The following is a 23679-nucleotide window of genomic DNA, read 5'->3' as shown; positions in this document are numbered from 1 at the left end:
AGATATTTTACACAGATTGCTCCATGTCATTGAGTCTGCTCCTAATTTGGAATCTCCTGCTGCACTTTTGTCTTTAAATGCTGAGACAGCTTTTGGCCTGCTAAATTGGGACTATTTATGGTCAATGGGTTTTGGAGACTGCTTTATTAATATGATTAAAACACTCTATTATTGTACTTCACCAGTTGTACTTACAACTTTGCATTAGTGTTTATTATTGTTTACCAATAGCAAGGGGATCTTGACAGGGATGGGTTATATGTATTTACTGGTTGGGATGGGATTTTATCACAATAGTATTGTCTTTGTTAATTGAAATTATATTTTTATTTGAAAGACATTTCTTTCTGGTAACCAAATCACTGTCTCAATGCTTTCTTTTACAGGGGTGTTAGCTAAGCAATGTGAAGTGTGGTTCCTAGATAGAGCACTTTACTGGCATTTCCTCACTGATTCATTTACAGCCTATTATCGAATTATGATTACTCACTTGGGTCTACCAGAATGGCAGTATAGGTTCACAAGTTATGGACCTGGACCAAGGGCAAAGGTAAGAGTCTTGCACATTTAAGTATCCTATTTATCGTTTATGTTATTTAACATTTATCTTATGCATGTCCACTGACTTTTTCCAGAAACATTTCCAGGATATTGTGTTTGAATGTCCTTGTTTGAGGTACCACAACAGTAAAGATGCAGACACTTTTTTTAAGATCAGCTGGAGTATTGGTCCCAAACAGAGGCATTTTTGACATGATAAGTCTGGTGGGGCCATACCACAATTTTCCTATATGTGCTCAGACGTCTGTCATGTTTACATGAATCTTTCCAACTAATGATGTGTAGAGAGGCATGCAAGTTCAGGCAACTATAACATCACAAAAAGTCAATCAAACAATGACATACTGGTACCTGGTACCTGGTCTGTCTCAATTCATATCAAATTGTTATACCCCTCTGACATTACAATATAGATTTACATAAGTAAAATGAGAGCCTTCTAACCACTCATTGATCAGGACAATCTATTGGCTATAAAGTGTATAAACCGAAACAGGAAAAACCTAAACTTTTGAATTGAATGGCTTTGAGGTGAAAAAGGACAAGCCACAATAGCATGGGCAGAACATGAACAATGTGAACTGTGTACTGCACATCCATTAGCAGTGCTAACCACTGTGCAGGTAGATGTTTGCTGGTCAGTTTTCTAAATGCATATCTGTTCTTTCCACATCAGGTTTCTGTGCTTCCTTGAAATAGTAGCATCAAACTGCTGGCCTAGTTTCCACAAAGCTGAAAAAAATACATGAATATTTCCTTGGTGGCTTTTTATAATTTAACTCAGTCCTCCTTTAGAGTGGGTAAAAATTAAGAAGCAGTGTAATGTCTTGTGAACAATGTATTCCTGATATTGATCTCCTTTTGTACTGGACTTTTAGTACCTTTTTGTAGACGTGTGCCACATAGCTTTAACTGAGAAAAGCTTAAATAGACTTGCAAATGCTCAATTGGAAGAAAAACAAAACATGACTTGGTCATTTTTATCCTGATGATGACACACAACATTGTCAACATTGAACAACATTGAGCTTATGATAGACAAATAGGAGGAAATGTTTTAGATTCCAAAGTCGAGGGTTGTTATAAATGTATTAGTGATAATTTAACTTATTGGGGGAAGCTTACAATAATTCTTTGCATTTATATAGTGCTTTTCTCACTACTCAAAGCAGTCAGCAATTGCAGGTTATGGGCCTTGCTCAAGGGCCCAACAGAGCAGAGTCCCTATTGGATTTTATGGGATTCGAACCGGCAACCTTCCGATTGCCAGTGCAGATCCCTAGCCGCAAAGCCACCACTCCGCCTTATTATTATTTTGTACAACATCTGTCTGACTGGCCTTTAAAGCAGAAATACCACTAGTCTCAAATCAGCCTCAGTCAGCTTACAGACTAGAAGGATGACTTAAACCAATGACCACAAGCTGATGGTCAAGAATATTTTTAATTACTTTTCTTTTTTCCCTTGTGTCCTACCTAGGGAGACCACAAGGCTGTTTAAGTTAATTTGACACCAGAAGATGAAACATCAAATAAGCATGCACAAGTTGAAACTGAAAATCATGTAATTTTCTAACCTGCTTAAACCAGACCAGGGCTGTCAGGGTTGGGGGGCTGGATCCTATCGCAGCTAGCATAGGATGCAAGGTAGGAACGAATCCTAGGATAGGATGTCAATTGCAGGGCAAACACACACACCAAACACACACTAGAGCCAGTTCACCTAACCTGCATGTCTTTGGATAGTGGAAGGAGCAATCAGATGAAAACCACACAGACACTGGGAGAACTTGCAAACTCAACAAATGAAGGACCCAGGATGTGAATCCAGGTCTTCTTACTTGAAAGGCAGCAGTGCTGCCACTGTACTGCCGAAACTGAATGTCAGTTAAACCAAATAACTTGTAGTAGAGAAAGCAAAACAAAAGGATCTAAACTGTGAATTCTTAAGAAGTAAAACACACATGAGAACCAGGAAAGGCACAGAACTGACCTTTATGCTATTGACCTAATGATGTCATGGAAAAATACAAATGTCTGAAAAAAAGTTCAGAATAATGAGAAGAAAAGTTAAAATGAACCCAAATCATAACACCTAGCTGTTTACTATGTACTAATGGGAAATTACATCTCATAAAGAATAACTTGAACAGCTAGTTCATGTGTAGTATGATACCTTCTCCATTATAATAGAAGTCAAGGGATCTGCCTTCTACACTTTTTAATCATTTGCTTCTGACTTGAAGGCCATAGGCTTGTATCCATCATCGTCATCTGAAGGCATGAAACAGAACAGTGAGACCCAGAACAGTTTTTGCCAGTGATATTTGGGGGTTCATGTAAGATTGCTTAGTGGAGAGGTGACTGCAGTGAGTGGGAACCTGGGCTGAGCAATAGGATTACCTTCCAGTAACAGCAGAAGTCAAGAGGCTTGCATTCTCAGTGGAAAATGACAATTCCCTTAACCAAAGCTGAGTAAGCAATTGTTTCTGAATCAGAGAGTCCTGAGTTCTTGGCAAGGTTCACCATGTAAGGATGTGAAACAGAGAAGGGCAAGATTCTGATTGATTCTTCTCCAGTGACACAGGCTTGTAGGGCATTTTACACAATACTGAATAAGAATATTTTAAAAACTTGATACAAAATAAGTACTGAGATATTTGTTTTTTCATAATTTATTTTTCCTTTTCTAGTTGTCAAGTTTATTGTTTTGTACATAGTACATGTAGCAGAGTTTAAACATGGAATTAGATTCAAAATAATCTTTATAGAAAGTCCGTTAATTAAGCAACATCAAATTACATACGTTCTCTTTTATCTTTTTGGAGTTGTTGTTTATATGTCCCCTCAAGTAAACATGATCTGTATAACATTATTACAGAATATTAATGTTTACATCCTGACAGTGTGGCAGACAGCCGGGAATCCTGCCGACTACTCCACTTGTGGCTACCAGGGGCCGCATCAGCTCCCAAAACCGAACACAAACAGACATGGATACAAGTTCAGCAAAACAAACAAGGCTTTATTTCAGTGAGAAACATTTCCCAAATCATTTCCCACCAGTGCAGCACCAAGCACCATACTTTAAGCACAATAAGCACACTTTTCTTCTTTCTTTTCTACTTTCTATTTCTGTCTCCTTCCACCTTCACTCCTCCCAACATAGCCCAACATAGTAGGGGAATCCAAACCCCACAGTACCCCCTGGTGGCACCCCCGGAACCCAAGAGGACTGAGCCAACAAACTCCAAGTCCCATGATGCCTTGTGGGAATCCGTGGTGCTTCTGCAACCCAGGGGTGCTGACATCTAGTTTTCTGGGGGAGACAATGCCCTGTGCAAGCCTTCTCCCCTTCCTTGCTGACTAAGAGCGTCCAGACTCCCTGCCATCCCTTACAACAGATTACTTATCACTGATGGGGACGTCAAAGCAAATTGTGAGCTACCCAGAATTGTAAGAGGAAATAATTTGATGTGTGTTTTGTGTCTACAACAATCTGTTGTAAACACATCATTAAAACAGAAATGTTTTTCATGTTTTAGTAATAAACAACAAAATGTAGACATGAACTGTATAATGTGTGAAGGCTGAAGTCCAAATATCAAATAAAAACTTTCACAAAAGGTGCCAGTACAATACAACAGCTTCTGTGTTGTAGTGGTAAGTAAGATTCGCGGACTTATGATCCAGAGGCCATGAGTTCGAAACCAGCTGCCTGGCAAATTTACCGTTTTGAGTAGTGAGCCGCTCTTATTGTTAATATTAGATAGATAGATAGATAGATAGATAGATAGATAGATAGATAGATAGATAGATAGATAGATAGATAGATAGATAGATAGATAGATAGATACTTTATTAATCCCGATGGGAAATTCACATTCTTCAGCAGCAGCATACTGATACAATAAATAATATTAAATTAAAGAATGATAATAATACAGGTGAAAAAAAACAGACAATAACTATGTATAATGTTAAATATTAACGTTTACCCCCCCTGGTGGAATTAAAGAATCGCATAGTTTGGGGGAGGAACGATCTCCTCAATCTGTCTGTGGAGCAGGACAGTGACAGCAGTCTGTCGCTGAAGCTGCTCTTCTGTCTGGAGATGACATTATTTAGTGGATGCAGTGGATTCTCCATAATTGATAGGAGCCTGCTGAGCGCCCTTCGCTCTGCCACAGATGTTAAACTGTCCAGCTCCATGCCAACAATAGAGCCTGCCTTCCTCACCAGTTTGTCCAGGCGTGAGGCGTCTTTCCTCGTAATGCTGCCTCCCCAGCACACCACTGCGTAGAAGAGGGCGCTCGCCATACAGGTACAATAAAAACATACATTTGATTTGTGTCTGTAACAGCCAGTGTAAATTTATAGTACTTGCAAAAGTTAGCGTTTTTTTTTTTCACTTTTATTCTCTCAGTCACGATCACGATACAACATCCCCCCAGCCCGAGATCTGACGTGGTTACTTTTTATCTGAAACTGGGAATAACTGTAGATGTGAGTGGTGTTTTGAGACAATGGAACTGGAAATTCTCTGATCTAGAGGGATAAAAGCTGACACACAAACGCTGGTTAATCTGCCTTCTTCGGATCTCACCGTCACTTGAATTTTTTTTGTATTCAGTTTTTTTGAGTGTTCCTGCTCACGCTGAATTAGTATGCACCTTATGGTCCATGATGTCAAAGCCGCAATGACAAAAAACAGAGACATAGGTATATGTGATATTTGGAATAACTCATTTTATGACCGGTATAGTACATTTCGGAACACATTGTGGCACTGATGCAACATTATTCATTTTATTCATATTCGTTCGCATAGCATCTTGCGGTTGTAATCAGTGACCGCATTTTTTTTTTTTTTCCCGATCTTGCCAGTGTCCACTTTTGGGTGCACGTAACTGTTTCTTTTGTACTCCAGGACATGCAGAGGAAAGAATACAGTGATCCCTCGCTATATCGCGCTTCGCCTTTCGCGGCTTCACTCTATCGCAGATTTTATATGTAAGCATATTTAAATATATATCGCGGATTTTTTGCTGGTTCACGGATTTCTGAGGACAATGGGTCTTTTAATTTCTGGTACATGCTTCCTCAGTTGGTTTGCCCAGTTGATTTCATACAAGGGACGCTATTGGCAGATGGCTGAGAAGCTACCCAACTTACTTTTCTCTTTCTCTCTCTTGCGCTTTCTCTGATCCTGACGTAGGGGGTGTGAGCAGGGGGGCTGTTTGCACACCTAGACGATACGGACACTCGTCTAAAAATGCTGAAAGATTATCTTCACGTTGCTACCTTCTGTGAAGCTGCTTAGTGATGCGACATGCTGCACGGTGCTTCGCATACTTAAAAGCTCGAAGGGCACGTATTGATTTTTGCATGTTTGTTTTTCTCTGTCTCTCTCTCTCTCTCTCTCTCTCTCTCTCTCTCTCCCTGCTCCTGACGGAGGGGGTGTGAGCTGCCGCCTTCAACAGCTTTGTGCTGCGGTGCTTCGCATACTTAAAAGCCAAACAGCCCTATTGATTTGTTTGCTTTCTCTGTCTTTATGACAGTCTCTGCTCCTGACGCACACTCCTTTGAAAAGGAAGATATGTTTGCATTCTTTTAATTGTGAGACAGAACTGTCATCTCTGTCTTGTCATGGAGCACAGTTTAAACTTTTGAAAAAGAGACAAATGTTTGTTTGCAGTGTTTGAATAACGTTCCTGTCTCTCTACAACCTCCTGTGTTTCTGCGCAAATCTGTGACCCAAGTATGACAATATAAAAATAACCATATAAACATATGGTTTCTACTTCGCGGATTTTCTTATTTCGCGGGTGGCTCTGGAACGCAACCCCCGCGATGGAGGAGGGATTACTGTAGTACAGAGAGGTCAGTTCCACGCTATATGCAATCATCAGATTCAAATGTTAACAGTTCCCACACACCCAAGGGCCGTCCTTTCTACATTTATGACATGTGTACCTGTTGCAATGTACACACTTCTCTCTGTGCTGTGGTTACTATTACACTGAAGGGGCTGGGGAAGCGGCGGTCTTGGAACAGAAGCTTATCAATGTTGCATCCTCTTTTGCTTTATCCATCGCCTTTTCTTGTAAGAAGTGACGACGAAGCTCCTCTGCAAGGTGAGCCATGAACACTCTTATTTTCTCAGTGGCCCCCATGCATGCCTTGTACAGTACATGTGCGTTGATCGCCACCAAGTCAAGCGTGTTTTAGCACACAGCAACTGGCCTCCTGCGTGCTTCTTCTCGCACTGAATAAGCTCACTCCTTCTGGTGCATGATGTCAACGCAGCACCAGAAAAAAAGAAAGAGACAAATATATGTGACATTTTGAAGAAATCATTTTATGACCTGAATAGTACCAATCAGAAAACATCGTCGCAATAATGCAATATTATTTGAAAACAAACAGCATCAGATCAGCTGTAAATGTATGGCATTTCTAAAAGTTAGCTTTTTTTCAGTCTTATTCTCTCAGTCACGTCCACTCTCTCCCTCGCCTCCCCACCCCCCCTTCTGATCTGACTCTAACTAGCAGCGCCAGTGTAAATTCACACCCGATCTGATGCTGTTCGTTTTCAAATAAAATGGCATTAGTGCGATGATGTTTTCTGATTGGTACTATTCAGGTCATAAAATGATTTCTTCAAAATGTCACATATATTGTCTCTTTCAGGTGTGTAATAGAAACCACAGTATAGAGAGAAGTGGGTGCATTGCAACAGGTACACATGTCGCCTGGGGCGGGGGGGGGGGGGGATTTTGTATCGTGATCGTGACTGAGAAAGTAAAAGTGAAAAAAAATACGCTAACTTTTACAAGTGCTATAAATGTACACCGGCTGTTATAGACGCAAACCAAATGTATGTATTTATTGTATAATATTAACAATAAGAGCAGCTCACTACTCAAAAAGGTAAATATAGGAGGCAGTCAGGATCGAACCGGGGACTCTTGAGTACAAGTCAGCCAATCTTACTGCTACACCACGAAAGCTGTTGTGTCGTTCTTGAACCTTTTGTGAAAGTGTTTATTTGATCTTTGGACTTCAGGCTTCACACATTATATAGTTTATGCCTACATTTTGTCATTTATTACTAAAATATAAAAAACGTTTCTGTTTTAACAATGTGTTTACACAGATTATTGTAGAAACAGAACACACATGAAGTGCATGTGTTCCAAATAACGATCTATTATTTCCACTCTAAAACTCCAGCACTTCACTCCCAGATAATCAAGGCATGAGCTGGGAGAACTTTGTGCACGTTCTGCGGCGGTGGGGGGATGGAATAGCAGGCTGCTTGCTGCTTGTCTTTATCAGCACATTTATAGGACAAAAGACACTGACGGAGAGGTGCAAAGGGATTTAAGGTGGGCCGGATTTAAAAGTTTTTTCGTAGGCTCTGGTAATTCTAGTGTTAATAACTTCTATACCCACTTTGATCCCAATAACAAGCAGCTCGCAATTTAATTTTCTGTAGCACCACATTATTCATCCTCTTTTATTTCTAAACAAAAGGTAAGGGGGACTTTTAAATATCTTAATGTCCATAAGGCATCCAATCTGGATGGAATTTCAGGGTGTGTTTTAAAAACCTGTACAAACAATTAGCTAAAGTCTGCAATGACATCTTTAATATTTCACTGAGAGAATCAGTGGGACAACAGTTATCTATCTCTGTGCCTAAGAAAAAGAAAGTGAACTGTCTGAATGATGGCAGACCAGTGGCACAGTGTTACTTCTGTCGACTAAAACGGAGTATGTCGCTAATTAAAAAAAATAATCATTTTGTTAACTAAAACTAAAATAAAAATGAAAGAAAAAAACTATAACAAATCAAAGGAGAAAATAAAAGCAAAAATGTTTTTGTAATTTTAATTTTGATTTTGGTCTCCATGCAGATGTATATACAGTGGAACCTCGGATCGCGACCATAATTCGTTCCAAAACTCTGGTCGTAAACCGATTTGGTCGTGAACCGAAGCAATTTCCCCCATAGGATTGTATGTATATACAATTAATCTGTTCCAGACGGTAAGAACTGTATGTAAATATATTTTTTTAAAGATTTTTAAGCACAAATATAGTTAATTTAATTTAATTTAACTCAAAGCACCGTGATGTTCCAACAATGATGGATGGATTAAAAGCCAGAAGTCTGTATGACCATCAGCATCAAGTGACTCCATGAGAACCCTAACTACAAAGAGGACTATTTCATTTATGTTAGGTAGAATGCCCAGAGGGAACTGGGCGGTCTCGTGGCCTGGAACCCCTGCAGATTTTATTTTTTTCTCCAGCCGTCTGGAGTTTTTTTTTGTTTTTTCTGTCCAACCTGGCCATCGGACCTTACTCCTTTTCTATGTTAACTAATGTTGTCTTATTTTAATTTCTTATTTTGTCTTTTATTTTTCTGCATTATGTAAAGCACTGAGCTACTTTTTGTGTGAAAATGTGCTATATAAATAAATGTTGTTGTTAATTGCACCATAGAATGCACATCGTAATAGTAAACTAAATGTAAAAACATTGAATAACACTGAGAAAAGTAAACTAAATGTAAAAACATTGAATAACACTGAGAAAACCTTGAACAACAGAGAAAATTAACATTGCAAGAGTTCGCGCTATAGCCTTACAACCCGATCGCTGTATAAACACTTTTTTTTTAATGAGTTTTAAGCACAGGGGAAAAAAAGAACATTTGAACAAATCCGAACTTTATTTAAAAGCAACCACAAACAACCAAGAAAGTAACATTGCAGCAGTTTGCACTATAGCCTTACAACCCGATCGCTGTATAAACGCTTTTTTTTTTTTAATGAGTTTTAAGCACAGGGGAAAAAAAGGAACAGTTGAACAAATCCGAACTTTATTTAAAAACCAACCACAAGCAACCAAGAAAGTAACATTGCAGCAGTTCGTGCTATAGCCTTACAGCCTGATCGCAGGGAAAAAAAATGAACATTTGAAAAATCCGTAACTTAATAAACAACCAAGAAAAGTAACATTGCTACGAACCGAAAAATGAACATTTAAAAAATCCATAATACAAAAACTAACCATAAACCACCAAGAAAACTAACCTTGCATGAGTCGAGTTCTGGCATGAAGTGAGGAGGAACTGGGTGGAGAGGAGGTTACAGTGCTTAGAAGCCATGGTTAACTGCAAAAGCACACGAAATACTGTAGAGCACAAAGAGTTCACAGGTAAAGCAGGCACGTTTGACTGAGAACAATGAACAGGGAGAGGCTGAACACGTGCTTAAATACAGTAATCAGTGCGTACAAACCGGAAGGGAAATAGAGCACAAAGAGTTCACAGCGAAAGCACGCATGTCTGACCGAGAACAATGCAACACGTGCGGAAATCATCGGCGCGCACAAAACGAAAGGGAAACTGGCTTGTTCGTATACAGAGTGTGTGGTTGTGAACCGAGGCAAAAGTTTGGCAAACTTTTTGGTCGTAAACCGATTTGTACGTGTACTGAGACGTTCGTGAACCGAGGTTCCACTGTATAAGTGTGTAGTTTCTGGGATATTTATTATATATTACTTAAAATTGTGCAGTTATAAATTTTGTTATTAGTGTTGATCAGCAAATTTGCTGCATTTGCGTTCACCCTTGTTCATTGAATTATTTACTGATAATTCAGCCGGTTTCGGAATTTTTTTTTTTCTTTTTATATCAGCACTACATAATGCTTTGCGAGGGCAGTGCAACGTCCTCTGGAGCTGTAACAGCCAACATTGATGGGACCTCCCCCCAGGTATATAATGCTGATCATTTGTATTACAGACTTTGTGGGATGAGTTATCTGTGCGTGTAGCCAAATGTGCAGGTCGATCTTCAGGATCCGCGTCATTATAAGAGAAGCCTTAGGCATGCATAATAATTAGCGTGGCAAAGCATCAGCACGCGATTTAGAGATCCTTCAGAGTGACTTCAAAAAATAGAACAAACCAGTGGTTTCAATCATGACACGCCATTTCAAATTTTTGGCCTTTAATACTAGAATCCCTACGAAAAAACACGTAATTCTGGGCCACCTTAAATTCCCTTGCATCTCCCCATCAGCGTCTTTTGTTTTGCAAATGTGGCAATGTGCACCGACAGCAGGCAGCCTGCTATCCCATTCCCCACCGACGCAGCTTTAATCGTACACCAAGTTCTCCCACCTCAAGTCTGTTTATCTGGGTGTGATGGGCCTTAAATTGTATTGGGTAAATAATATATCATTATTTGGAACACATACATTTCATGTGTGATCTGTGTCTACAACAATCTGTGTAAAGTTAGATGACAGGAAATGCGAGGCAAGAAATGTTGAACACATAACTAGAGCAGAAACTTTGTTCATGTTCTATTAATAATGGGCCAAATGCTGACATGAAGTATATAATGTGTGAAGACTGAAGTCCAGATATCAAATAAACACTTTCACAAAAGACACATACATAACAAAACAAGTGCGCTTTTTTCTAGAATTTAACTAAAGCAAAAGAAATTAGGATAGGGTATGACACACACACACATATATGTCTGCTTGGCTGATGCAGAGGTAAGAACTGCTGTCTGTAAGTCGAGAGGCTGTGGGTTTGATCCAGGGTCCTTCACACATTAACTGTTTTAAGTAATGAGCGGCTATTATTATTACTATTATAGAATAAAAACATACACTTGACATATTTGAGTCTGTAACAGCCGGTGTGAATTTATGGTACTTGTAAAAGTTAGTGTTTTGTTTTATTATTCACTTTTATTCTCCCACCCCTGACCCCCCCCCCCCCCCCCCCCCCACAATCTGACACTGTTAGTTTCCAAATAAAGACGTGCGATAACAGAGGTGAACTCAGATGAGGATCAGGGTTCTACATCAGAGAAAGAGAACAGAAGCCATCCCCGCAAGAAACATCCAGTCAAACATAAAAATAAAGCAGCTGCACCAGGCGAAAAGGTAAGAGATGGCACCGTTTGGATGCAGCAAGAGGTTGGGCATCATCCTGCCAGTAAATCATGTGTTCTTGATGACCTCATTTTAAAATAACCATCTCAATCCACTGTACTAATTCCCTTTATAGTTTTAAACATTTAAATCATGTGTCCTTGAACTTGTACTCTACACTTGTACTCTGCATATCATGCTCTATAACTTAACATTCTGTTAGCCTTCTTAATGGCTTCTGAACACTATCTCGAACTTGATAGTGCTGATTCCACTAAGACTCCTTAATCCTTCTCATAAGGTGTACATTCAATTTGCAGACCTCCTATTGTGTATTCAAACCTAACATTTTTACTTCCTACATACTTTACATTTACTTACATTAAATTTCATCTGCCACAGATTTGCCCAAACCTGTATGTTGTTGAAGTCCCTCTGTAATGATTCAACTGATTCAAGATTATCTGCCAATCCACCTACACTATATTACCAAAAGTATTGGGACACCCTTCCAATCATTGAATTCAGGTGTTCCAATTACTTCCATGGCCACAGGTGTATGAAATCAAGCACCTAGGTATGCAGACTGCGTCTTCAAATATTTTTGAAATAATGGGTTACTCTCAGGAGCTCAGTAAATTCAAGTGTGGTAACGTGATAGGATGCCTCCTGTGCAGTAATTCCATTTGTGAAATTTCCTTGGCACTAAATATTCCACGGTTAACTGTTAATGGTATTATAACAAAGTGGAAGCAATTGGGAACAACAGCAACTCAGCCACAAAGTGGTAGGACACTTAAAATCACAGAGGAGGGACAGCGCATGCTGAGGCGCACAGTGTGCAGAAATCGCCAACTTTCTGCAGAGTCAATAGCTAAAGACCTCCAAAAGCTCAAGAACAGTGTGTAGAGAGCTTCATGGAATGGGTTTCCATGGCTGAGCAGCTGCATCCAAGCCTTACATTATCAAGTGTAATGCAAAGCATTGGATGCAGTGGTGTAAAGCACACCGCCACTGGACTCTAGAGCAGTGGAGAAGTGTCCTCTGGAGTGACGAATCATGCTTCTCTGCCTGGCAATCCGATAGACGAGTCTGGGTTTGGCAGTTGAAAGGAGAAGGGTACTCGCTTGACTGTAATGTGCCAAGTGTAAAGTTTGGTGGAGGGGAGATTATGGTGTGGGGTTGTTTTTCAGGGGTTGGGCTTTGACACTTAGTTCCAGTGAAAGGAACTCTTAATGCTTCAGCATACAAAGCCATTTTGGACAATTTCATGCTCCCAACTTTGTGGGAACAGTTTAGGGATGGCCCCTTCCAACATGACTGCGCACCAGTGCACAAAGCAAGGTCAATAAAGAAATGGTTGAGTGAGTTTGGTGTGTAGGAACTTGACTGGCTTGCACAGAGCCCTGACCTCAACCCTACAGAACACCTTTGGGATGAATTAGAGAGGAGACTCCAAGCCAGGCTTTCTAATCCAACATCAGTGCCTGACCTCACAAATGCTCTCCTGGAAGAATGGCCAAAAATTCCCATAAACACACTCCTAAACCTTGTGGAAAGACTTCCCAGTAGAGCTGAAGCTGTTATAGCTGCAAACAGTGGGCCGACTCCATATTATAGCCTATGTATTAAGAATGGGATGTCATTAAAGTTCATGTGTGTGTAAAGGCAGATGTCCCAATACTTTTTGCAATATAGTGTAGCTTGGTATCTTCTGCAAAATTAACCAGTTTGTTACCTATTTTCCTATTCAAATCATTTATATATATTTAAAAAGCAGCAGCCCTAGTACTGACCCCTGTGGAACACCACTCTTAAAGTCAGCCAATTCTGATAGGGTTCCTTGCCTTGCACCATAACCCTCTGCTTCCTGTGTCTGTGCCAATTTTGCATCCATTTACAAAAACACCCTAAACTCTCACTTCCTTTAGTTTGATGCCCAACCTCTCATGTGGCACCTTATCAAATGCTTTCTGAAAGTCAAGATAAATACAGTAATATCATATGCTCCACTTTGATCATATCCTTTTGTTGCCTCCGGCATGTCAGTAAAACATGCCCACTTTCTTCTGAACCCATGCTGACTGCTAAATAAAACTCCTGTTCTTGCCATGTGTTTTTCAGTCTTAACCCTAATAGTTTCTTTCATTAATTTACCTGTGATGCACATTAAGCTTACTGGTCTGTAGTTGCTTGGATCTGCCTGGTCACCGTTTTTATAGGATGGGATAATATTTCCATTTTCCAGTCAGAATTTACTTATTGTGCAGTAACTTCCTAAAAATATGCATCAAGGGTTTTTATATTTACCCACTGACCTCCTTAAGAGCTCTAGGGTAAATATTATCTGGTCCTGGGGCCTCATATATAAATGGTGCATGTGCACAGAAATATTGTGTATGCTGGTTTCCATGCACACTTTGAGATGTGTAAAAATTAAACTGGGTGTACAGCCATGCACATTTTCACTGCACCTTCACACTGTATGTACGCAAGTTTCTGCTCGGTTTTGCAAACTGGCGGCACCCAACATCAAAGCAGTGCTACTGTTTCTGTGTGGTCTCCCTTTGTTCAGATTCGCAACAGTGACGCTAGATTTATCAAATACACCAAAATTAGTTGCATATCATTTACAAATTTAATTCACTTGATTGTAATCATTCTGCAACAATACAATGGTGCATGGAATGGCCAAACTATTCCAAGTACCATAGCTGCTTTAGCATTGTTAGAAGAAATCACAAATGGAAGAATTAGAAGACAGAGCATATATTTATTTTTTCTTTATTTCGATTTCTTGTATTAGGAATTTGTTAGTTTTCGCATACCCCTTGGGGTCAGAGCGCAGGGCCAGCCATTGTACAGCGCCCCTGGAGCAATTACAGGTTAAGGGTCTTGCTCAAGGGCCCAGCAGAGTAGGATCTCTTTTGGCAGTGACGGGGATTCGAACCGGCAACCTTCTGGATACCAGCACAGATCCTTAGTCTCAGAGCCACCTCTCCACCCCATATTTATAGATGATGATGATGACAGGCTTCTAAGTCAATGTCGATTTCCAAGAGCTATCCTCTTGGACCAGTGTGCTGAACTGGTGTAGGCTTTACAAAGGCAAACTTTGAGGAACTGTGCTGTACATTGTCCATTGCAAGTTCTGTCCATTCTCGGGTTTTTAGCCACAGGAGCTTTTCAACATGAACTAGTCGACAATCGGGTATTTCACAGACATCACTGAGTCGCGCCATGCCAGCTATACATGATGGTATTATTCACTTATCATCCAGATACAGTATGTAAGATTTCCTTATACTGTGGTTGAACTGGGAAACATTAAAGTGCAATTTGCAGAAACGGTATTATCCGCTTGTCATCCAGATATATAAGTTTTCTTTACACTGTGGTTTAAATGGGAAATATCAAAGCGCAATTCGAAGCAACGTCTGATTTTCCAAATGTAATTGGAGCCGTCAACTGCATGCACATTGCTATTGCAACGGCGCTGGACAAATTACAGCACCCAGGAATGAATCACCAAAAGAATTAGGTGGCATTACATCAATTATAGTAAGAGAACCTATAAAAATGGCAACTCTAAACAGTCGCAGGTGCTTTTTCCAACTAGCACGGCAAAAGGCAAGCAGTCCTTTTAAAGATAGTGAGTCACCTCAAAGAGCAATATAAAGAGGAGAGAATCTGTCCATTGTGGTACTCGGTGCTGATGCTACACTGTAAAGGCACTTTCAGAGAAAAGATATGCCCAACCGGGTGTTACAGACTCAAATCAAATGCATGTTTTTATTATATTATAGTAATAATAATAGCAGCTCACTACTCAAAACACAGAGTGCCCAGACTTAAACCTGCAACCTTTTGATTATAAGGCAGCAGTTCTTACCTCCGTGTCATCCAAGAAGACATATCACATAGTACATCCGTTGTGTTCCTTAATTCATTGGCCACATACATGTCTTATACCATCGATTACTGCATTTTGTAACTCCAGAACAGCGTCTATCAGCACACAGCAAGATGGTTGCCTAGCAATTTCCGAGGCAGAGGTGTGTATGCAGCCAGACCCCGAAGATGTGCTGGGCACAGCAGCACCATTATGGGGGTCACCTTTTGTAATATTGTCTGAAACAGAATTAACAGACGGTGGGTTGCGGCTTGCCTCTTCATGGTGACTTTGATATCTGACGACTTCTATTGTATTTCAGGCACTGGGCGACTTTCTAAACTTGAACTTTTGAGTGTCTCCTCAATGCTGTATCACTCCATCAACTTCCTTTTGTTGCTTAAGCCAACAAATAGTATGTTTTTCCTTGTTTATACTTCACATTCACTGAAATTCTTCTTTTTTCCATGTGCTTTTGCCATTGTCTTTTTACAAAACACTGGGGCTATATATAGTTAGGTCCATAAATATTTGGACAGAGACAACTTTTTTCTAATTTTGGTTCTGTACATTACCACAATGAATTTTAAATGAAACAACTCAGATGCAGTTGAAGTGCAGACTTTCAGCTTTAATTCTGTGGGGTGAACAAAACGATTGCATAAAAATGTGAGGCAACTAAAGCATTTTTTTAACACAATCCCTTCATTTCAGGGGCTCAAAAGTAATTGGACAATTGACTCAAAGGCTATTTCATGGGCAGGTGTGGGCAAGTCCGTCGTTATGTCATTATCAATTAAGCAGATAAAAGGCCTGGAGTTGATTTGAGGTGTGGTGCTTGCATGTGGAAGATTTTGCTGTGAACAGACTACATGCGGTCAAAGGAGCTCTCCATACAGGTGAAAGAAGCCATCCTTAAGCTGCGAAAACAGAAAAAAAACATCCGAGAAATTGCTACAATGTTACGAGTGGCAAAATCTACAGTTTGGTACATCCTGAGAAAGAAAGCAAGCACTGGTTAACTCAGCAACGCAAAAAGACCTGGACATCCACGGAAGACAACTGTGGTGGATGATCGTAGCATCATTTCCATGGTGAAGAGAAACCCCTTCACAACAGCCAGCCAAGTGAACAACACTCTCCATGGGGTAGGCGTATCGATATCCAAGTCTACCATAAAGAGAAGACTGCATGAAAGTAAATACAGAGGGTGCACTGCAAGGTGCAAGCCACTCATAAGCCTCAAGAACAGAAAGGCTAGATTGGACTTTGCTAAAGAACATCTAAAAAAGCCAGCACAGTTCTGGAAAAACATTCTTTGGACAGATGAAACCAAGATCAACCTCTACCAGAATGATGGCAAGAAAAAAATATGGAGAAGGCGTGGAACAGCTCATTATCCAAAGCATACCACATCATCTGTAAAACACGGTGGAGGCAGTGTGATGGCTTGCGCGTGCATGGCTGCCAGTGGCACTGGGACACTAGTGTTTATTGATGCTCAGGACAGAAGCAGCCAAATGAATTCTGAGGTGTTCAGAGACATACTATCTGCTCAAATCCAGCTAAATGAAGTCAAATTGATTGGGCGGCGTTTCATGATACAGATGGACAATGACCCAAAACATACAGCCAAAGCAACCCGGGAGTTTATTAAAGCAAAGAAGTGGAAAATTCTTGAATGGCCAAGTCAGTCACCTGATCTTAACCCAATTGAGCATGCATTTCACTTGTTGAAGACTAAACTTCAGACAGAAAGGCCCACAAACAAACAGCAACTGAAAGCCGCTGCAGTAAAGGCCTGGCAGAGCATTAAAAAGGAGGAAACCCAGCATCTGGTGGTGTCCATGAGTTCAAGACTTCAGGCTGTCATTGCCAGCAAAGGGTTTTCAACCAAGTATTAGAAATGAACATTTTATTTCCAGTTATTTAATTTGTCCAATTACTTTTGAGCCCCTGAAATGAAGGGATTGTGTTAAAAAAAATGCTTTAGTTGCCTCACATTTTTATGCAATCATTTTGTTCACCCCACTGAATTAAAGCTTAAAGTCTGCACTTTAAAATTCATTGTGGTAATGTACAGAACCAAAATTAGAAAAAAGTTGTCTCTGTCCAAATATTTATGGACCTAACTGTATATTGATATGTATATTCATATAATGTGAAATTCAGGAATGATTTGGGGTGGGGTTGTAGGCACATGCATGTGTGTTAAATTTCATGTTCATTGGGATTTATAAAAGGGAAGTGTGTGGAGCTTGGCTTATGCAGTTTTATACATCTGGATTTTTTGCGTGTACGCACATTTACAGTTTTGTCTGTACACTATGTTTTAGTGTGAATTCTACGCACAGCGTTATACATGAGGCCCCTTGTGGTTTATTTGATTTCAGTCTATTTAATCTAAGCAGTACTTCTTCCTCTACAATTTCGAAGTCACTCAGTACCTCCTTAGTAGTCCATTTTTACCTCTATTAGGTTATCTACCTTCATCAAATGTGAAGACCTCAGAAAAATGCAAGTTTAGAGCTTCTATTTCACTGTGTGTATTTTTAAATTTCCCTTAATATTTCTGATGCACTTCATTTCCTCCTTAACTGTTCTTTTACTAAAATACTGAAATTATCTCTTTGGGACATCTTTTGCCTTATCAGCTATTCCTCTGTATCTGCCTTTAGCCTCCTTAATGTTCTTTTTAATGGTTACCATCATATTCTCATATGTCCTATGATTCATATTGGAGTTATTGGTCTTATACAGCTGTTTTTTCCTTTGCAGCTTCTTTTTCAACTCTTTGCTAACCTACTGCAGAGTTTTTATAAATTTCCCACAAATTCCACAATTAGTTTTGTACCTGTCCTGTATTATATGTAAAATGTTTTTAAACCTGCTGTACTGCTCCACTGCTCCTTGACTGTCTCCTCAACTAAAAGCTTATACCCTTCTATCCTTCTTAGACTTTGTTGCATCTGCCCAAATCTTGCCCTACCAAAGTTAAACTTAACACTTTTAGTCTTTGCATCCGCACTGTCCCAAAGCACTGAGTACAGTAGTGCAGTCATATGAAAAAATTTGGGAACCCCTCTCAGCCTGCATAATAATTTACTCTACTTTCAACAAATAAGTGGTATGTCTTTCATTTCCTAGGAACATCTGAGTACTGGGGTGTTTTCTGAACAAAGATTTTTAGTGAAGCAGTATTTAGTTGTATGACATTAAATCAAATGTGAAAAACTGGCTGTGCAAAAATTTGGGTACCTTTGTAATTTTGTTGATTTGAATGCATGTAACTGCTCAATACTGATTACTTGCAACATTAAATTGGTTGGATTAGCTCTTTAAGCCTTGACCTTCATAGACAGGTGTGTCCAATCATGACAAAAGGTACTTAAGGTGGGCAATTGCAAGTTGTGCTTCCCTTTGACTCTCCTCTGAAGAGTGACAGCATGGGATCCTCAAAGCAACTCTCAAAAGATCTGAAAACAAAGATTATTCAGTATCATGGTTTAGGGGGAGAGGTTTAAACTGTCAGTTTCAACTGTAAGGAATGTAATCAGGAAATGGAAGACCATAGGCGCAGTTGCTGTTAAACCCAGGTCTGGCAGGCCAAGAAAAATACAAGAGCGGCATATGCGCAGGATTGTGAGAATAGTTACAGACAACCCACTAATCACCTCCAAAGACCTATAAGAACATCTTGCTGCAGATGGTGTATTTGTACATTGTTCTACAATTCAGTGCAATTTGCACTAAGAACATCTGTATGGCAGGGTGATGAGACAGAAGCCCTTTCTGCACTCACGTCACAAACAGAGTCGCTTATTGTATGCAAATTATCATTTAGACAAGCCAGATTCATTTTGGAACAAAGTGCTTTGGACTGATGAGACAAAAATTGAGTTATTTGGTCATAACAAAAAGCAATTTGCATGGCAGAAGAAGAACACCGCATTCCAAGAAAGACACCTGCTACCTACTGTCAAATTTGGTGGAGGTTCCATCATACTGTGTGGCTAGTTCAGGGCCTGGGGCCCTTGTTAAAGTCGAGGGTCAGATGAATTCAACCCAATAACAAATTCTTCAGGATAATGTTCAAGCATCAGTCACAAAGTTGAAGTTACGCAGGGGTTGGATATTCCAACAAGACAATGACCCAAAACACAGTTTGAAATCTACAAAGGCATTCATGCAGAGGGAGAAGTACAATGTTCTGGAATGGCTGTCACAGTCCCCTGACTTGAATATCATTGAAAATCTGTGGGATGATTTGAAGCAGGCTGTCCATGCTTGGCAGCCATCAAATTTAACTGAACTGGAGAGATTTTGTATGAAAGAATGGTCAAAAATACCTCCATCCTGAATCCAGACACTCATCAAAGGCTATAGGAGGGGTCTAGAGGCTGTTATATTTGCAAAAGGAGGCTCAACTAAGTATTGATGTAATATCTCTGTTGGGGTGCCCAAATTTATGCACCTGTCTAGTTTTGTTATGATGCATATTGCATATTTTCTGTTAATCCAATAAACTTAATGTCACTGCTGAAATACTACTGTTTCCTTAAGGCATGTCATATATTAAAAGGAAGTTGCTACTTTGAAAGCTCAGCCAATGATAAACAAAAATCCAAAGAATTAAGAGTGGTTCCCAAACTTTTTCATATGACTGTGTATTCTGGTCACTTTACCCTAGCAGTCCAATCACCTCAGAATCCTGAGTTCTATCCAATACTATTATTACAAAATACTAAATACAGACTGGCTTCCCCCCACATTTGTGCTCAGTTATACTGTGTTAAAAACAGTCACTGATTACAGTGCTTCTAAAAACCTCTGCTCTTCTGATCCACTATTTGCAAGGTTATCCCAGTTAATATTTGGGTAGTTAAAAAAAGTCCCCCATAACTATAATATCCCCCTGTAAACTAGCCTTTTTAATATTACTAAAAAGATTTGCGTTGAAATTGCTGTCTGCATTAAGTGGTCTATAACACACCCCTAAAATATTTCCCTAACGCTTTCCACACTTTGGAATTCTATTCATTGTAACAACTATATAAATACAGATATTACAATCACTTTGAGTGATTTCCTCAACAATATTTATATTCCTACATGTAAGAACACAAAAATTGTGTTATTTTTTCCAAGGCTTTCTTCTTTTTTCCCTGCTTGTTTCTTAATCTAATTCCAAATTTAAATATTTATTAGTGTTTAATATTAGTTTGTATCCTATTATTAATGTTATCTTTGCTTTTATTTATATTGCATTCCCCTGATAATTTATGAAGCCCTTTGACCATTCAAAAGGTGCTATACAAATAAAACGTATAATAATAATTATTATTATTATACACGGTTTGGTGACTTCAGGTTTGAATGCTAGCATGGTCAGTGTTTTATGTAGTTTGCATGTTCTACCCATGTGTATATGTACTGAGTGTTTGTATCTTCAATTATTATTAGTAACCAGATATTAGAACTGCTTCATTCATTAAGCAGTCTCGGTTGCCAAAATATGTTTATTCCTACATATCTTTCTAAATTACATCTTACCAGTTTAAGCTCACAGGGAACTACTCAGGTTTTGCATGTTGCTTATTAAGTGAAAAATCTGAGGTGTTGTTATACCAGTTCAGTATTTAAATGTTATGCTTGTAGAAATGCAGTATATGCACAGAAAAACTTTCACTCTATGTTTGCTGTTATTGTTATTAAAACAGTTCAAGTAATGATTTCAACAGCATTTAAAAGATAAGCAAAATAAGATTTCATCAAAGAAATACACTTTCAGTGTTTTTAATGGGTTGATGACATATATGTACACATCAGGAGATAAACAAATAAACATAAAATAAGAGTATGTGTGTGCAGTGATGTTACTTTTCATAAAGGGAATCTCAAAAATGAAAAAGAAAGCATTTTTGAAATTTAATAACCATTTGCTTAAACCTGTTACAGGTTAAGACAACAAATGAGATCAGGGTACACTTGTTATTTGATTCTACATTTTTGATTATTCTGAAAGCCTTGAGCATGAGAAAATTGATTTCTGTCACAAACAGCAAAATGAAATGTATTAAGTTGATAGGTACAAGATAAGTAATGTACAATTTGACAACTATAAAGAAAATTGTATTTTATACTTGCTAAACAAAGAAGAGGTGTTCCTGCTGATAAAGTAGTGCAGAACAACATTTTCACTCTTAATATCTGCAAACCCAGGGAATTGATCATTGAATTTAGAAAGCAGAAGGTAGACAACATTCCCATCTACAATGGAGGAAATAGTGTTGAGAGTATAAGCAGCTTTACATTTCTTGGTATGATCATCAATCATGAACAGAAGTGGGCACGTTTCGGCTGTTGTCAAGAAGGCTCACCATTGCTTCTACTTTCTCAGATTTCTGAGGAAAGCTCAGATATCTTCATTTGTATTCACTAACTTTCTCAGGTACAGGGTAGAGTCCATCCTCACTTGTTGCATAAAATCCTGGAATGGCACCTGCTGATGAAGATTGTAAAGCCCTGCAGACAGCGGTGAAGACAGCATAGAATATTACTGACATTGCTGCCTTCCGTTCATACAGACACTATACAATACTAATTGCCTTAGAAAGGCAAAAAGTATATAATTAAAGACCTGAACCATCCTGCATAGCTTCATTTCGTACTCTTTACATCTAACAAAAGACAGTTTCTATCCCCAAATTGTAAGGTTACTTGAATAGCCCTGTGTATACCTTTGTGTGTATGTGTGTGTGTTCATGTGTGTCTTTGTTGGCATTGTATCATTATCACTGTTCTAAGGAGACATGCAAGTAAGTGTTTTCTCTTGTAATATGTACACATAATAATAAGCAAAAAATGTAACTTGAATTAGAATAAATTTCTAATTCTTAAAGACAAAGTACACCACTACTATCTTATTTATTTAGGTGGGAAGCTTCCTTCTTTGCTCTCTCATAATCACAATGCAAATTGTTTCTTTCATGTTGCTATATTATACCTTTCTTCCTCACCATATCCTAACACATTTCCACAACTTGCATTCCACATCAAAAGTTACTGAAAACTAAAGATTTTCCTCTTCATGATAAGTAAAAGCTTATAATTTGGCTTCATCCTACCTTGGATAATTGAGGGTTCCCCTTTTACTGTTATACTGTTTGCCAAAGACTACAGGGAACATATGTTGGTATTCTTTTGACCACTTTAATGAAGTAGAAGCACAGTTGGCATCATTCGGAATTCAGGAATTATTTGCACTCACTTTCGGTCCACACCTGAGGATTGAAATGCCCATAGTGAGCATAAGTTATCAGTTGTAAAAGTCAATTTGTATTTATACCACCACACCTACACCAACACAAGGTATTTTAAAAGAGCAGTTGGGAATTTGAAATATTGGTATTTTTTCACAGATACAGAGACAACAATTAAATCTCAGATGAACTGAATTTCATGAACAGTGCATAAATCATATTCAGCACATGTTACCAAATATAACATTAATTCTGTTTATCTAATTTTGTGTTAATATTTTACAAAATTAACTACATTTGTTTGGTAAATGTCATGCTTACTGTAATTATTGTTTAATTCTACTTAATGAACAGAGCTTCATATTAACTCCAGCGCTTTGTTCTTTTTTTTTTCTTGCTGTCTTGCAGCAGTGGTCATGTCTCTACCAACCTCTAACATCAAGTTGTGAATTACAGACTGGAGGATCAGCCCTAAACCAGTTTGACCCAAATAAAGCATTCCGAAGCAAAACAAAGCCACAAGTGTCAAAGAAGAAGCTCCCAACTCAGCATAGTGGAGCTACACAAAAAACGACTGTGGCATCCACTGTGGGAAGGATCACAGGTTCCCGAAAGTAATGCCTTAATGTGCTGTTTTGGAGGGGAATTGCTGTTCCTCTTTAATCATTATAAACTCCTCATAATACTAACTGACTAACCATTATTTGAATTAATTACAAGTACTTAAACTCCTGGACTCTTTTTTTAAAGCTTGTAATTTATTTTTATGTTTATTTGCATATTTATTAAATTCATCAGAAAAAAAGAGAATGCTATAATGTTTATCATCATTATTCCAGGCCTTTCCATAATATTTTTGTAGAATTTATTATTTTACAATTTTTGAAAAGAAATGCTGTAAGAGCACATTTACTGCTTTTATTTGACGCTCTCTTCTGTGCCTTGTGCATATAGACTACTCCCCTGTACAACATGTCAAAAAGTTATTTATTTATTAA

At 38.8% G+C, this 23679-nt stretch overlaps 1 protein-coding gene across 1 annotated transcript in view; it reads left to right on the top strand.

Moving 5' to 3' along the window:
• tpgs2 (tubulin polyglutamylase complex subunit 2) overlaps nucleotides 1-23669 on the top strand; it is a 137032-nt gene extending 113363 nt beyond the window's left edge. Inside the window, exons 6-7 of the mRNA XM_051930152.1 lie at nucleotides 387-550; nucleotides 23090-23669. Of these exons, the coding sequence (XP_051786112.1) occupies nucleotides 387-550; nucleotides 23090-23299 (374 nt within the window). The 3' untranslated portion in view covers nucleotides 23300-23669. The remainder of the gene's footprint in view (nucleotides 1-386; nucleotides 551-23089) is intronic.
• Nucleotides 23670-23679: the final 10 nt, after the last annotated feature.

Source organism: Erpetoichthys calabaricus, chromosome 7 (genome assembly GCF_900747795.2).
Source record: "Erpetoichthys calabaricus chromosome 7, fErpCal1.3, whole genome shotgun sequence".
Taxonomy (NCBI): Eukaryota; Metazoa; Chordata; class Cladistia; order Polypteriformes; family Polypteridae; genus Erpetoichthys; species Erpetoichthys calabaricus.
This window is presented reverse-complemented; position numbering and strand designations above follow the sequence as displayed.